The sequence below is a fragment of the Gopherus flavomarginatus genome, chromosome 6 (assembly GCF_025201925.1).
Source record: "Gopherus flavomarginatus isolate rGopFla2 chromosome 6, rGopFla2.mat.asm, whole genome shotgun sequence".
Taxonomy (NCBI): Eukaryota; Metazoa; Chordata; order Testudines; family Testudinidae; genus Gopherus; species Gopherus flavomarginatus.
This window is the reverse complement of record NC_066622.1, coordinates 96589442-96606826: the sequence shown is the minus strand read 5'-3', so window position 1 is coordinate 96606826 and position 17385 is coordinate 96589442. Positions and strand designations below refer to the sequence as shown.

General features: G+C 42.2%; 1 protein-coding gene across 1 annotated transcript in view; it reads right to left on the bottom strand.

The window, feature by feature from the left end:
- The window catches only part of COL13A1 (collagen type XIII alpha 1 chain), a 104817-nt gene that overhangs the window by 23175 nt on the left and 64257 nt on the right, over window positions 1-17385 (bottom strand). Inside the window, exons 19-29 of the mRNA XM_050959472.1 lie at window positions 16665-16718; window positions 9393-9437; window positions 8925-8993; window positions 8121-8144; window positions 6926-6979; window positions 6316-6360; window positions 3850-4002; window positions 3070-3168; window positions 2470-2523; window positions 2143-2184; window positions 1592-1618 (exon numbers count right to left, since the gene is read on the bottom strand). Coding sequence (XP_050815429.1) covers window positions 1592-1618; window positions 2143-2184; window positions 2470-2523; window positions 3070-3168; window positions 3850-4002; window positions 6316-6360; window positions 6926-6979; window positions 8121-8144; window positions 8925-8993; window positions 9393-9437; window positions 16665-16718 — 666 coding nt within the window. The remainder of the gene's footprint in view (window positions 1-1591; window positions 1619-2142; window positions 2185-2469; window positions 2524-3069; window positions 3169-3849; window positions 4003-6315; window positions 6361-6925; window positions 6980-8120; window positions 8145-8924; window positions 8994-9392; window positions 9438-16664; window positions 16719-17385) is intronic.

Below are 17385 nucleotides of genomic sequence, written 5' to 3'. Positions count from 1 at the left end.
CCTCTGGTGTTCAGAAATTAGTGAGAAAGTAGATCTATGACAAGCAGGTGGAAGGTAAGTGTATATAATAGAGCTGGTCAGAAATTTTCCGACAGACATATTTCATGGAAATGTGTTGTCTTTGATGAAGATTCATCTTGAAATTAAAATTGAACTAAAGTAATATTCTATGTTGACCTTTTGGGAATGGAACTTTTTGGCTTTCCGCTTCTAAATGATTGATCTTTTTTTTAATTTCATACTATAAAATATCAAATGAAAAAAGTTTTAATCAGAATGAAATGTTTCAATGTTGTAAAAAAATGTTTTGATCAACCAGAAACAATTTTTTAATGTGAATTTTGGTTCACAGGAAATTTTGCAATTTTTTTGTTTTCATTCCATTCTGGAATGGAAGAAATTGCATTTCTATGAGACTCTTGCAATTTTGAAAATTCCAGTTCTTGCACAGCTCTAGTATGTATATATAACACGTACTTGCCACCTTTCCCTTAATCACAAAAAAGCATTCCTTTTTTGGTAAAAATTGATATCATTGCCCATTCTCCCAGAAACAAATCTATTTGATGTAGTGTATGTACTTGAAGAGACTTCCTACCTCTAACATGTGCTTCCAAAGGGTAGCCAATTCTCTTCCTGGTCACTACAAACTTGCCATAGGACTGAAGGTGCTATAAGTAACCTGGGAGCTTAAGGGGATGGAATATAAGACTCTATACCTAATTTTTTCTGGACTTGTTTCTTTTGGGATCAGGCCAATAGGTATCAGAGCAATTTGAGGAGGGTCATGTGTGGTCCTTCCTCCCTCACCTCTAACCAAAACTTCAAGAATTTCTTTGGTCTGGGTCTTTTTGGTATATACTCACACAAACTACTAGGCCTGGGTCTTTCAAAGGTTTTTCAGATAAGTGGTAGCAGTGGTTAGTGGTTTATTGAGCAACTGACATTTTTATATTTGTATGTGTACCCAACACTTGGGGAAATAGGAATGAACATCTCTGGTTTTTATAGAATGTACCAATTCTGAAAGTCAATTGGTATGCAATGTGAGGACATCTGTCCCAAAAGTACTGCGTCCTGTAAAAGCACCATTCCAATTGGCACCATGAACGTATTAGGATGGTAAGCTCAGGTAGCCAAACACCTAGACTAGATCCGTGTTTAGATCAACATCTTACAACATTCACTGAAAGGTCATTTAAACCACCTAACTGGATAACAGCTAAAATGTAGAGCTGGGCAGAACATTTTTGATAAAATGTTTTTTAGTTGAAATATGCTGTCTTGTCAAAGCCAAAATGTATTGCAGAGACATATTTAGTTTAGTGAAGTTTTCATCAGGAAGGTTTCTGCGGTCCAAGATTGCCTCTCAGGTCACAGAGAGAGACCTGAATTGAAAACTTGACCTTTTCAATCCTTAAACTTATGTTTCTGACACAATTCTATTTTGCAAAAATGTCTGAATGTTTTATCTGTACTCCAGTGCAGAACAAAAACAAATTTTTAAACCTCAAAATTTGTCGTGAAATGGAATTGTCATTCTCCAGCCAGCTCAAGTAAAATATCAATACTTAACAGCTTATAGCCTTACCTTCGGTCCTGGAAGGCCTTGAAGACCCTACAGTTGAGATAAGAAATGGTAATATTTTGTTACTATGATGTTACAGTGTGATAACTTGCTTTTCTGACAAGGTGGATGAGGTAATATCTTTTATTGGACCAACTTCTGTTGGTGAAAGAGACAAGCTTTACACAGAGCCGATCCAATTAAAGGTCTTACCTCACCCACCTTTTCTCTCTAATATCCTGGGACCAACATAGTTACAACAACATTGCATACAACCTTTCTCTTCTGGCATACTGAGCTCATATATACTTAATATGACATTGTCAACTATATACATACATAGTGTTTTGGAAGGTATTTTTTACATTAGGGCACACTTCATGGACTCTGGTTTGGTAATGAAGAGAGTCTATCCAAAAACAATCCAGCAGTGGTGCATGCCTGCTGCTAAGATTTTCCCACACCACTTCTTATACACGATAAAAGCTCCATCAAAAATCTGTACAGCCATTACACTAACTTCATGCAAATATCTCCTTAAGTCTTATCCCCCAAAGCAATCAATCAGAACTTACTGCAGCACCTGGTGGGCCTTGAGGCCCGGGTGGCCCCGATACCTAAAAACCAAGGTAAAAAAGTAATTGTCATAATAAATGCTTCTGCGAAAGTACAAGGCACAGTCTACAGAAAACTAGGTATTTGGGAGCAGTGGATGGCTGGTTATTAAATCACATGGAAAATGGCGTTTGCCACTCCAAGAAGCTCATGAAAGCTTTGAGGATGCTGTCATGTCTGTGATAAGGTGGCTGGTGTGAGACCTGCAGAGTTTCAAGAAGCACTGGTGACAAGATTCAACTGTACGTCTTCTGATAGTACAGAAAAAAGTGAAGAGAGACACTTACTGAATCCCCTGGGTCTCCTTTTTCCCCATCCTCACCAGGTTCTCCTTTTTCTCCCTGCAAACACAACAATATAACTATGTGAACAGAAGCACCAGTGAGAGTCTAGCTCCACCAACAGCCAGCTATGAAACAGCCACAAGTTTAGAAATAGCAATCCCTTCAAGGAGGAAAGAGAACTTAGCATTTATTTACAAACATGGTTCATCTGCATCCCTTTCTGCTCCCCTGAACATCTGTGCCAATATTACACACAGTGTGAAGGTTCAGGTCTCTGAAAGTGTTGTCCGAGGATGGATTTTCAGTTTAGGGATTATTCCCTTAAATCCTAGAGCTGGGGTATGGATAGTATAACTAGGATCTACTATTATTTCACTAGCATGCAAGGTAAATTTTTCAAAAGTGTAAAGCAGTTTAGGAGTAAAATCCTATTGACTCTCATTGAGATTTAGGATCCTATATCCCTAAGTCACTTTTGAAAATGGATCTAGCGCTCCTAAATTATGTAAGCCCTTTTGAACATGTTACCCTCAGAGTTTTGGTGCTTGCTCTGCCCTCTGCTTAACCCAACTTGAAAATTCATTCATTCTTTTGCACTCTTACTGTCAGTCCTGGAAGTCCAATTAGACCCGGTAATCCTGAAGGTCCTGGTATCCCTTGGTCACCTTGTTCTCCTTTCTCCCCAGTTGGGCCATCAAGACCCTACAGATCAAGAAAGACTTTTGTTTCTTGCAATAGTAAATCATGCAAATAAAAAATAGACGTAACATTAAACTGAAATTTGAAAAGCTCCTTTAGTTCCTTGAGCAGCATGGGTGATGTTAATGTTCTCCACTTCACTCCACTTGAAATCAGAGGGTTACTTGTGCATGAAAACATGCACATGTTTAAATGTTTTGCTGCCTGGTTTTGCAGTTGTGACGTGCTTCATTGCTCCATGTGAAGTCAATGGGAATATCCACATGCTTCAAGTTATGCTCATGCTTAGGTTGTTTCATGGATTAGTGCCAAAATCTTGTCCTAGCAACTAATTCTTATGGGATTGAGAGCAATAGTCAATTATTAATAACCTTGTGGAATCACATAAGAGACACAGTGTCTTTTATTCTGTAAAGCATTATTAATCCACTATTACTTTTTTCAGGGAAACAATTAGGATATGTCACTCAGAGAGCAGCCAGGGATTTCAACACTGAAAGACTGATGTGATTACTTCTATGTGTACATGCACTGTACACTAAGAAAGGTCCCTGTTCCTAAAGTTCACATTCAGGGCCTTCAACATCTGGGAGTGTTTGCATCCAGACTTTTGGTTCATGTCCATCTCTGCCGTGACGTGTTTGCAAACACAACTCACTGCTATGATGTGTTGTATTTACTCACCGGAGAGCCAGCTTCTCCTGCCTCCCCCTTTTCCCCCTTTGCTCCTGGGGTCCCCGTAAGTCCAGTCTCTCCCTTCACTCCTGGAGGTCCCTCCTTTCCTGGGGGCCCTTGGGGACCAGGAGGCCCCACCTCTCCTGATTTACCTCGTGGCCCCTAAAAAGATATTCACACGATTTAAAAATAATACTTCTACAGTTAGGGAAAGACATCAAAGTATGGGGCTTAGTTCACTGGAGTCTCTGGGCCTGACTCTCATTCACAATGAAGCTTCTTTACACCGCTCAGGCAATGTAAGTGAGTGATCTTACAGTGAGTGTAATTAAATGTAATTCAGAGGAATATGGGGGCAGAAGGCTTAGTATAAATGAGATTTAGTCCCTCTCGCTCTATTACAAGATACAGCAGGGCTAGGAAACCTATGGCACATATGTCAAAGGCGGCACGCGAGCTGATTTTCAGTGGCACTCAGACTGCCTGGGTCCTGGCCACCGGTCCGAGGGGCTCTGCATTTTAATTTAATTTTAAATGAACCTTCTTAAGCATTTTAAAAACCTTATTTACTTTACATACAACAATAGTTTAGTTAGATATTATAGACTTATAGAAAGAGACCTTCTAAAAACATTAAAATGTATTACTGGCACGCAAAACCTTAAATTAGAGTGAATAAAGGAAGACTCGGCACACCACTTCTGAAAGGTTGCTGACCCCTGAGATACAATATGGTGGCTTACATAGAGGTAGTGCTTAGCATATGAGTAGATGTCATTGGACAATACTCTCCTCTTGTCCATGGACAAGTAATGTGAAATTTGCAGCTTTCCTTTATCAACATTTTTGGGGTGAAAGAGGAACATTTCATGAAGTAGTGAATAAAATTCCAAAATTATAAGCAGTATCTTCAAATCTGCTGATTTTATTTTAATATTGGGTATTACATGGTCATCTTATAGCCATCTGATGAAATTTGCTTTCACATTCCTGAAATTTTTTCTTTAAATTTTCATTTTTGCAGAGTGAAAATGATTTTTGTTGTTGGTTTTTAGTGTAAACACTCAACCAATCATGGGAAAAACATTTGTGACATGTCACCAGTAAAAAAGAAATGTATGTGTGTGAGTGTAGTGGCAGAATGCACCACCTTTACATAAGGCTCATTAGAAAAGTACTGAGGAGTCTGGTGGCACCTTAAAGACTAACAGATTTATTTGGGCATAAGCTTTCATGGGTAAAAAACCCATTTCTTCAGTGCGTTTGAAGAAGTGGGGTTTTTACCCACAAAAGCTTATGCCCAAATAAATCTGTTAGCCTTTAAGGTGCCACTGGACTCCTTGTTGTTTTTGTGGATACAGACTAACATAGCTACTCCCTGATACTAGAAAAGTACTGGAACCGCTGTGGTTTTGCTGTTTGACACTTTTGCATGCAGTTCAGAGAATCTGTTCATGGAGATTCTATCCCACAAAGCTCTGCTCTGTGCAATTTTTCTTCACAGATGCATGGAGGAGGATTTGGCTGTCAAGTTAAGGGCAGAGGCAGAGCTCATGTATCAATAATTATGAGAGTGAAACTGAGAAAAAGGGAGAGTGTATGATCTCTGATTTAGGACTCTATCCCGCTAGCTGCTGAGCACTTTGACCCCAGTCCAGCAAAGCACTAAAGGGTCTGATTCAATGCCCTTTAAGGTCAATAGAAAGAATCCCATTAACGTCAGTGGACATTGGAGTGGGTCCAGCTGAGCATAGTTCTTAAGCATGTACTCAACTTTAAGTACCTGAGGAGTCTCATTGGTTTCAGTAGGGCTACTCATATGCTTAAAGAAGTTAAGCATATGCTTAAGCACTTTGCTGAATCAGACTCTAGGGGACTACTCATGTGCTTAGCGTTAAACACATCGTTAAGTTCTTTGCTGGTTCAGGGTCAGAGTACGCAGCAGCTAGCTGGATTGAGCCTTAATGGGTCCAATTCTGCTTTCATGTAAACTAGTGTAAATCAGGAGTAACACCATTGTTCTTACATTGCTGTAAATCCGGTACAAATGAGAGATGAATTAGAGTGTATATCTTTCATGTATACAAAAAAATGTGAAAAAGGATGCGGTTGAAAAGTTCATGTATGCTTATTATTTAGAACTGGTCAGAATTTTCTAAAATCAGTTTGCCATCCCCTTATCCCCCCAAAAACATGGGTACATCTTTTTTTTTGCAAAAATGTTTATGAAAAATGAATCCTGTTCTTGAGCAGCTACAGTGCTGCTCAAGAAAATTTCAGAATTTAACAGCTTGATGAAAACTTATGGTGAGATTTTGAATTTCACTGGAAAGAAAGAGAGATTGTTAGAACAATGTTCATGGAAAAATATTCCCATTGTTGACTAGCTCCGGTTATTATCAGCCATTAAATTCCCAAATCCAACAACAGAGAAGAGTCATAACTCTCATCTGCACATGGCATCCCTCATCTTACCTTCTCGCCATCATGTCCAGGAGGACCCGGTAAACCAATTTCACCCTAAAGTGCAAAATCATCATAGATCGTTTTTTAAAAATGTTATTTTACCTATTTTTACATGAGGCTTGGAAACTGGAAGATGGGGCTTGTGCTATGGAAACAGTCAACAGCAAGGACTCTGGGAGAGCTAGTTACTTATTACCAATAACCGCAAAAAGAAAGGCTGCAAATGCTTAAGTGATAGGGCTCAAAACAATGTCAGAATTTTAAGGGTGATTAACTCCACTATAGTTGTTCATGCTGATTGGCAGTTCATGGCCTGGACTACACTGTAACGATGCACTGAGATTAACTCTAATATGCAGTTGTGTGAAGGACAGTGGGAGTAAGAAAGCATTCTTCTTCCTGGAGCCAAGGCCATGCCTGGTCATTGTGGGAGGAATGTGAGATATGGAGAAGATGAAGAAATGATAACCGAACATGCACAAAGTGCAAGGAGGAGAAGGATTGCAGAATGTCACGGGTGATGCAGGTGGACAAGGAGCATAATCGCATCAGTATTCCAGACTTTGATTCTCATGCATTTCTAGTTATCTTTTCATGAATGACAAAGGGAAAGTGGTACCTTCTGTCCTGGTAGCCCTGGGGGCCCAGCTACTCCTGGAAGTCCAGGAGGTCCCTAAATAAGAAAAATATGCAAATGACTTTTTTTTTTCAAAACCTCCTCATATTGGAGGGAAGGCAGAATTGTATTATCTTTACATTTTTGCACTGGCAATCCTCAAAATATATTAACTTAGAAAATGAATAACTAACAGTGGGCTACTGAATAACCAAAAATAGCAATTCAAAGTCAAATATAACCATCATATATTTCTCCACTTGATGAACGAAAAATAATTACCATGAAAATGGCATTTTTGATTATCTGCTTCTGATAATGAAGTGAATTTAATTAATTATTTGCTATTGATAATAAATACATTCTGCTTGTAGAAATCGGGTACCCAAATAGAGAACACAGATAGCAGGAAAATTCTATATTTCTGAGTTCCCCAGTTTAGATTAAATTTAATTAAGTGACAAAGTATCACAAATTTAGCAATGGTAGAAATGATTTATTTACCTGTAATTTTCAAAAGTGCCTCAATTTTTGGGTACCCAGCTTAAGACAAGCATGTTGTCATAAAGGTGGGCACTCAAAAATGGAAGCCCCCAAAATAAGAAGCCACTTTTGGAAACGTTGGCTGATATGCAAGTTCCTAACGTGCACATCATCATAGTATCTGTTTGCTACGTATTAAAGATCACAGCTATGTATGTCCAATAAGGACCTAGTTCTTCATCCCATTTTAAATTGCCCCTTCAGGTGGGATTAATATTGATGGCTATCTCCCAGGAGATCAATGCTGGGCTATCATACATCCCTGGTATTAGGGAAGGACATGCTTAAGAGAGGACACTTTCACTGGCCTTGAAAACAGCACTACTTGGGCCCATCCTGACCTGCACTGGGCTTTCCTTACTTTGATCCTCTCTGCTGTCTGAGTGCCTGAACAGCAGTATAACCTTTACAAAGCAGGTAAACAAATAGTACTACTAATATAAGAACCTCAGGAGTATAACACAAGAAGTGTCCATCTTTTAGCAGTCCATGCTGCTTTTTAATGTCAGCACATAACTGTAAAGGCCAGACATTCTTGTGACAAGGAATTAAAAGTTTGTCAGTCTGTATCATTGTCTACTTTCCTCTAGCTGTTACTAAAATCCAGTTACTTCTTCAAAAAACAATATGCACAGCGAGAAGAGTAAGAACTCACCATCAGGGCCAAGGTTCGTATTTCCTAAAAATTAAAAGAAATAAATAAATACAAATAAAAGTCCCACTTGAAATTAAACTATTTCTGACCACCGTATTTGTGGGTTTTTTTCTCCTTTAACACTATACTGGTTAAAACGGCTAGGGAGTATATTACAGGCATGAAATTAAAATAAGGAGAAAAGTAGCCCTAGCCCCCTTTGTAATAGTATTCCAGAAATGTACTCCTTCTGTGCTGGGAGCACTGAGGGGCTGCCAGGAAGGCTGGATGATAGAAGTTGTGAGTAATCTTCTACTGGAAGGTGCATGACTAATCTAGAGTGAAAGACATTTCCCTGCATGGTTTATGGCCTTTTTCTAAACAATCTAATATGTATGTTCGGGGTTATTCTTATGAGGGAGTTCAGATGAACTCTGTGTCTGTCTTTATTAAGAATGTGTCCTGTGTCGTCGTAAAGGACTAGCACTGTATAAGTAATAAGCATTATTCATTGCTATTAGTATGGAAGAAGAAGTATGTTGGGCTGGACTGACATGCTTTGTTTTGTTCATTCAAAATGAAATGTGAGATCAACGTTCTTAAATTTTCTGTCTTTCCAAGGGGACATTCTCTTCCCCTGGCCCCACCCTTCTTCCATCACCTAGGCTACTAAAAAGTGTAGTGTTGGGGATCTCTCTGTCTCTACAAAGCAAAGGGAGAAAGAACCAATCTGACTGAGAGAAAGCATCACATGGAAAACAACCAAACAATTCACTCCAGGAGTCACTGAACATGGCTCCTGAGCCATGTAGGATAGTTTCTCACCTGTAGAGCTTCATTGATGTTACCCTCATAATCCACCATTTCATCCTTTCCTGGCTCCCCTTTGGGACCCTATAAAATGAACCAGATCAGGACTTGGTGTTCCCATGCAGAATGGAGTTGTCTGAATTCTTCTAAGTTAAAATCGTTCAAGAAGCGATTGATAAATACAGCTGTGAGGAAGTGCTTATGGTGGGGACTCCAGCATGTAGTACAAAGAGTGTTGCTAAACTGGTTGCGCTTAGGTTCTATGGGTCAGATTCATCAGTATACTCCAGCTGCTTTTCCCTACTATGGCAATACAAACGAGCTATAAATAAACCCAGTTAATCAAGATAAAGGAGTTTGGTAAGACACTAGGAAAACAGTCTGGAAGCTATTTAAATGGGACAAGTAGTCTTCTGCTCTTTCTAAAATTTCTTATATTTTCAAGAATGAAGCCCCTTTATTAGTCAATGAAGTAGCACCTACCCTTGGACCAACAGGCCCCAGTTCTCCGGGTGCTCCAGGTTCTCCCTGTAACAATATAAACATTGCATTATAAAGGTCTGGAGTTTTTTGCTGCAACTATGAAATGATTTAGGGCTAGATTGTGGAATATACTGACCCTGTGTAAGGGGCAGTGCATAGCTGTGTCACCCTAGAATTACCCTGCAGAAGGATTTCTCTTTCCCTACTCTCTACTTGCCCCAGTGGAGGACAGTAATTTGTTACAGACCTGTATCAGTAGCAAATTACTGCCCCCCATACCTCATGCTGTCCCACTGTGCTGGCCAGCGCATTCAAGAATGAGAGAGCCAAATCTCTGCTCCCTTTCCACCTCTCCCTACCCACCTGCTTGAGGAGAGAGTAGCAGGTGCTCAGCTGCCACTTGCCTCTGAGCCTAAGGTCCTGGGCAGGCACTCAGACACGTGGGGATGGGGCACTCCTACTGCCACTTATGCCCCTACGCAGGCCCCTAATCTAGGCCCCAATCTGCATCTTAGTATATTGACTTTGACCTTCCCTCTTCCATTGCTGATGGAAGGTACTGCACAGACTAAAATGATAGTTCTGTGATCAGGAGTGCGGCTCTGAGACATGATTGTGTTCAGTCACGAAAAAAGAAGAGCAAAACGGGAAATTGATTATGGTTACCAGTACTCAGAATGGTCACAATACAGGGACCTTGGGTACACAGCCTGTTGAGATGGCAGGGGGAACGGTAAAACAAGAAGTCACAATCTAATGTTTGGGGGCACTTGAAATCAGAATGTGAAAAACACACCAGGAGAGGTGGTTCAAGTGGGTAGTACACATTAATGAAGGCAAAGGCTAGAAATGCCTTTATTGTTCAATAACATTACCAGGGATATTTGTTGGCTTTTCCTGTCTAACATATCTCCCACCACCAAATAGCAATGCAAACTAGCAGTGTTTAAAATTCTCTGTATTGAGAAGTTTGATACTAGACAAAGCTGATTGTTTCAGGTCAGTGAGATGAACATGGAGTGGCTAGCTGGTATTTTGTTGGTGATGAATAAGACTAAGTCTTTGATCCTCCTACAGATTTCATTCTTTATCCTTAGACATCCCATCCCATCGAAGCCCTGATTTACAGCTAGAGTGATGCTCTGTGCTTCAGCTGCCTTAACAGGATTTTCAAGGACAATTCCCATTGTGTATGTGGCCTTTTGTAATATTCTTTTCAGAGAAGCATTCTTCAATACTATGATGTAGACACTACATATAAGTGCCTTGTACACGATAAGCTGACATCTTGTTTGAACTTCAAATGAGACTGTAAAGCTCACATTTCAAGAGGGACCATTAAACACAGTCACAAGTGCTACATCATTATGTTAGGAGGTAAAGCAAACGAGGATCAACTGATTAATGAAGATACAGCTTTCCAATCGAAAAGACCCTTCACTCCCCAGAAAGTACATTTAGACACGTATAACCCCTATTTCTTTTTCTTATTTCAAGACTTTCAGCCCAAAACACTTTTTGTTGTAATTCCATCTGCTGTTTCTACTTGCAATGTACAGCATGGAGTGACTTTAAAGAAGTAGTTCCTATTTCAGCATACTAGAGGGATCTGGAAAAACATATTTTTGAGCTAAGTTTATGCCCTACTATCACCATTCCACAACACTGTCTAGCATATTCTTTATTCAGCACATTCCCCCAGAAGCTGCTTGTTTGAAAAGATTGTTCAAAAGACTAGGTCAGCCAAGGGAGAACCTATAAGCCTTAAAATGTTGTACATCTCCTATTTTCCTAACCCTTTAGTCCCAGTTCTTGATACACCTCTTTTGAAAGAAGCACTTCCGCTGTGCTGCAATGGTACTGAACAACATGTTCAAATTGATTTCAGGTAGCACCCTGCCCCTCCGCTAGTCCCATCAAGGTCCCCCCTGCTCTGACCCACTAGATCCCTCCCCTTTCCTCCCATGAGCAATTCCTGGACAGTATCCATGTGGAGACAGCTGATGTAGCTGTCCCAGTTCACAGAACTACTGACACACCAATGGAGGAGGAGATGCCTCAGGGTGTATCTGACACACCAGTGGAGGAGGAGGCTCAGGGTAGACACAGCCAGCTGGTTACTTCTAGCAGCAGGCAGTGCTCCACCCCTGCTGCGAACCCTCCTGCTGTGGTAAAAGATAACCGTTATGCTCTTCTTGATACAGGAGAGAAGGAATCACCCCCAACAGTTAAGGAGGTGAAGCCTCGTACCCCTAAGGCTGGGAGGTCTGCTGCCACCACTGACAAGAAACGTAGGGTAGTGGTGGTTGGAGACTCTCCGCTGAGGGGGACGGAGACACCCATCTGTCGCCCTGACCGTTCATCCCGGGAGGTATGCTGCCTGCCAGGGGCCCGTATCCGAGATGTTACAGAGGCATTGTCGAGGATTATCCGGCCTTCTGACTACTACCCCATGCTACTCATCCATGTGGGCACAAATGATACTGCGAGGTGTGACACTGAGCAGATCAAGAGTGACTACAGGGCTCTGGGAGTACGGGTTAAGGAGTTTGGAGCGCAGGTGGTATTCTCTTCGATTCTTCCTGTTGAAGGTAGGGGTCCGGGCAGAGACAGATGCATCGTGGAGGTGAATGCCTGGCTGCGAAGATGGTGTCGCCAGGAGGGCTTTGGCTTCCTCGACCACGGGATGCTATTCGAGGAAGGACTGCTAGGCACAGATGGCGTTCACCTTTCGAAGAGGGGAAAGGCCTTATTTGCGCACAGACTGGCTAACCTAGTAAGGAGGGCTTTAAACTAGGTTCGACGGGAACAGGTGAGCAAAACCCACAGGTAAGTGGGGAACAAGACCTGGGAGATGGGTTGGAAACAGGAGGGAGCACGGGCTATAATGGCAGAGAGGAAGGAGGGTCAGGGCAAAGCTGAGAGGCAAGATCAAACCAGTATCTTAGATACCTATATACAAATGCAAGAAGTATGGGTAATAAGCAGGAAGAACTGGAAGTGCTAATAAATAAATACAACTATGACATTGTTGGCATTACTGAAACTTGGTGGGATAATACACATGACTGGAATGTTGGTGTGGATGGGTATAGTTTGCTCAGGAAGGATAGACAGGGGAAAAAGGGAGGAGGTGTTGCCTTATATATTAAAAATGTACACACTTGGACTGAGGTGGAGATGGACATAGGAGACAGAAGTGTTGAGAGTCTCTGGGTTAGGCTAAAAGGGGTAAAAAACATGGGTGATGTCGTGCTGGGAGTCTACTACAGGCCACCTAATCAGGTGGAAGAGGTGGATGAGGCTTTTTTCAAACAACTAACAAAATCATCCAAAGCCCAAGATTTGGTGGTGATGGGGGTCTTCAACTATCCAGATATATGTTGGGAAAATAACACCGCGGGGCACAGACTATCCAATAAGTTCCTGGACTGCATTGCAGACAAATTTTTATTTCAGAAAGTTGAAAAAGCTACTAGGGGGGAAGCTGTTCTAGACTTGATTTTAACAAATAGGGAGGAACTTGTTGAGAATTTGAAAGTAGAAGGAAGCTTGGATGAAAGTGATCATGAAATCATAGAATTTGCAATTCTAAGGAAGGGTAGAAGGGAGTACAGCAGAATAGAGACAATGGATTTCAGGAAGGCGGATTTTGGTAAGCTCAGAGAGCTGATAGGTAAGGTCCCATGGGAATCAAGACTGAGAGGAAAAACAACTGAGGAGAGTTGGCAGTTTTTCAAAGGGACACTATTAAGGGCCCAAAAGCAAGTTATTCTGATGGTTAGGAAAGATAGAAAATGTGGCAAAAGACCACCTTGGCTTAACCACGAGATCTTGCATGACCTACAAAATAAAAAGGCGTCATATAAAAAATGGAAACTAGGTCAGATTACAAAGGATGAATATAGGCAAATAACACAGGAATGCAGAGGCAAGATTAGAAAGGCAAAGGCACAAAATGAACTCAAACTAGCTATGGGAATAAAGGGAAACAAGAAGACTTTTTATCAATACATTAGAAGCAAGAGGAAGACCAAGGACAGAGTAGGCCCACTGCTCAGTGAGGAGGGGGAAACAGTAACGGGAGACTTGGAAATGGCAGAGATGCTTAATGACTTCTTTGTTTCGGTCTTCACTGAGAAGTCTGAAGGAATGTCTAATATAGTGAATGCTTACAGGAACAGGGTAGGTTTAGAAGATAAAATAAAAAAAGAGCAAGTAAAAAATCACTTAGAAAAGTTAGATGCCTGCAAGTCACCAGGGCCTGATGAAATGCATCCTAGAATACTCAAGGAGTTAACAGAAGAGGTATCTGAGCCTCTAGCTATTATCTTCGGGAAATCATGGGAGAGGGGGGAGATTCCAGAAGACTGGAAGGGGGCAAATATAGTGCCCATCTATAAAAAGGGAAATAAAAACAACCCAGGAAACTACAGACCAGTTAGTTTAACTTCTGTGCCAGGGAAGATAATGGAGCAGGTAATTAAAGAAATCATCTGCAAACACTTGGAAGGTGGTAAGGTGGTAGGGAATAGTCAGCATGGATTTGTAAAGAACAAATCGTGTCAAACTAATCTGATAGTGTTCTTTGATAGGATAACGAGCCTTGTGGATAAGGGAGAAGCGGTGGATGTGATATACCTAGACTTTAGTAAGGCATTTGATACGGTCTCGCATGATATTCTTATAGATAAACTAGGAAAGTACAATTTAGATGGGGCTACTATAAGGTGGGTGCATAACTGGCTGGATAACCGTACTCAGAGAGTAGTTGTTAATGGCTCCCAATCCTGCTGGAAAGGTATAACAAGTGGGGTTCCACAGGGGTCTATTTTGGGACTGGTTCTGTTCAATATCTTCATCAACAATTTAGATGTTGGCATAGAAAGTATGCTCATTACGTTTGCGGACGATACCAAACTGGGAGGGACTGCAACTGCTTTGGAGGACAGGGTCAAAATTCAAAATGATCTGGACAAATTGGAGAAATGGTCTGAGGTAAACAGGATGAAGTTCAATAAAGATAAATGCAAAGTGCTCCACTTAGGAAGGAACAATCAGTTTCACACATACAGAATGGGAAGAGACTGTCTAGGAAGGAGTATGGCAGAAAGAGATCTAGGGGTCATAGTAGAACACAAGCTTAATATGAGTCAACAGTGTGATACTGTTGCAAAAAAAGCAAACGTGATTCTGGGATGCATTAACAGGTGTGTTGTAAACAAGACATGAGAAGTCATTCTTCCGCTTTACTCTGCGCTGGTCAGGCCTCAGCTGGAGTATTGTGTCCAGTTCTGGGCACCGCATTTCAAGAAAGATGTGGAGAAATTGGAGAGGGTCCAGAGAAGAGCAACAAGAATGATTAAAGGTCTTGAGAACATGACCTATGAAGGAAGGCTGAAGGAATTGGGTTTGTTTAGTTTGGAAAAGAGAAGACTGAGAGGGGACATGATAGCAGTTTTCAGGTATCTAAAAGGGTGTCATCAGGAGGAGGGAGAAAACTTGTTCAGCTTAGCCTCCAATGATAGAACAAGAAGCAATGAGCTTAAACTGCAGCAAGGGAGATTTAGGTTGGACATTAGGAAAAAGTTCCTAACTGTCAGGGTAGTTAAACACTGGAATAGATTGCCTAGGGAAGTTGTGGAATCTCCATCTCTGGAGATATTTAAGAGTAGGTTAGATAAATGTCTCTCTGGGATGGTCTAGACAGTATTTGGTCCTGCCATGAGGGCAGGGGACTGGACTCGATGACCTCTCGAGGTCCCTTCCAGTCCTATGAGTCTATGAGATCCCAGGAACCCTGCCTTTCAACCCTCCTTGTCTCACTAGCATACTGGCCAACATTTTCAAACTACTTTTAGGGAGCATCCTGCCCCTCCACTCCCCCAGTCCCACCAAATACCCCCACTGCATCCTTCCACATCCCCCAAGCCTCACTGCCCCTGCTCCAGCCCAACCAACATTCCCACTGCCATGCTCTTGCTCCCCCACTCATACCTCCATTCAGTCTCCCTGTCCCCCTGCCCAGGGCCTTGTACACTGGAGCACACACAGTGAGGCAAACAGAATTACAGGACCTGTCCTGGCCAGGCTATAATGAGCTCAGCCATAAGGCCTTTAGGGAGACAGGCCCACAGTTACAGCTGGGGAAGCAGAGACAAGACATTCACTCTTGTCAGGGTCTTTGCAGCAGAATGGAACCGTGCAGCCCTCCCCCTCCCTGCTGTGCCCAGTCCTGGGACTGGAGGAGGTGTTAGTTCTCCTCTTGCACCCAAAGGCCTGGGGAGAATGAGGTATGATCCCCTCACCTAAACTACAACCCCTGTGCTGTGTTGAGTCCCAGATTGAGTGGGAATGTTCCCCTCTCTGAACCCCTCATTCACTCCCTCTCTGCTGCAGCCAAAGCCTGGGGAAAATGGGGCATGGACCCCTCCTTGATAAAGTGTCCAGCCACAACTTTGCACCGCTTCAGCTCTGCATCACCATCACACCAAATCTACCTCCCTGCCCAGCCAATCCCACCCCTCTTGCACTTCCAGTGCCAGAAGCAGAGCGAAGGTCAGCCTTATTACCCAGAATCTTGTGAATCACGTGCCTCAGTCTCTCTTGCTGACTCAGGGAGAGAAAGACTGATGTGTGTGTGTGTGGCTCACCCACAAGATTCTGGGCAATGTAGTTTTATGAGGGCAATAATGTTATTCAGTCAGGAGTTGGGAGTTTTTTGGTTCAAATGGGAGTATCCCTGATATACTAGGAAAGTCAGTCAGTCTGGCTGCAATCCTTTCTTTTCCCAGAACCTTCTCCTTGTCTAGCTCCACACTTCCTGTCCTGGATTTGTTTCCTTCCTCCCTTCCCTCCATCCCGCTAATCCTCAGCTATGGGTGGCCAGCATGATATCATAGGTCCTGTAATACATAACTGCAGTTGCTAGGTGTGGGCTGGTTGTCCTCAGAGTCTCCCTGCCTGCTTGGGCATTCCCACTGCAGCTTGTCTGCCTTCTTCCTGCAAATACCATTGCACCTCAGACCCCGGCTTGTGTGGGCCTGTTGATTAATACTGCTCTGATTGCTTTGGATGTGCAAATGTTGTGTGTACTGGAGAAAGTTGTTATTTCTTTTAATGACTGGCTGTAGCCATCAGGTTAGGTATAATTTAAGGGAAGTTTTTTGTATTGTGAAACAATTTCCCTATTGCTGCATTGTAACTGAGCTCCCTGGCCTGGAACCCTCTGTTAAGCCATAAGCTCCTATTGTGCTTTCTCCTCCTCTGTACCTTTTCCCCCTGCGGTCCTGCAATTCCAGTCTGGCCAATGTCACCAGCTTCCCCCTAGGAAAAAAGAGAAAAGCAACAGATTTTTATAAATAAGCAGAAAGAAGTGATTCTAACAATGGCTGTGCTAGGGGTCAGCGGTTAGACCTGACAGCACTTCAGACAGGAAGCATTCCACTAGGTCAGGTAGACCTGGCATACCCAGATTTCTTTTAGGAGTTTCAGAGCACTGGGGTGACTTCCCATTTCTACACTACCCATGGGCTAAGGGGCTACAAAGTGAATGGGTGGTATGAACCGGGACCAATGGGTCACCTGTTAACTGCACTGTGAATGGAACTAGTCCTACGTGTCCTGAACATCCTCTGCTATCAGGTGTTTGAGGCCTGCTAGTTCTCTAGGCAGGAACACAGCAGGAGAGGAGGTTCCGAGTCCTGATATACAATGTTCATCCTGTCCCAGCTGCCATCTATGGCACCAGATGCTGGCAGTGATTCTGAGGGACTGTTTGCTTACAAACTCTGTAGGGAAATCATTTGAACACAGGTAGGTTTTTCCCCCCAGGAAATGGAGTTCATAAATTTTCTGACGTTCAGCATTTAAAATAACAAACTAAAGAACTCTGCAGGAGCTGGGTAGCTTATGAAATCTCCACAGTGCATAATTGCAGTTAGGTGCAGACAAATGCAAACTTCAACCCTTTCCTAAATACCCTGAGCGAGGT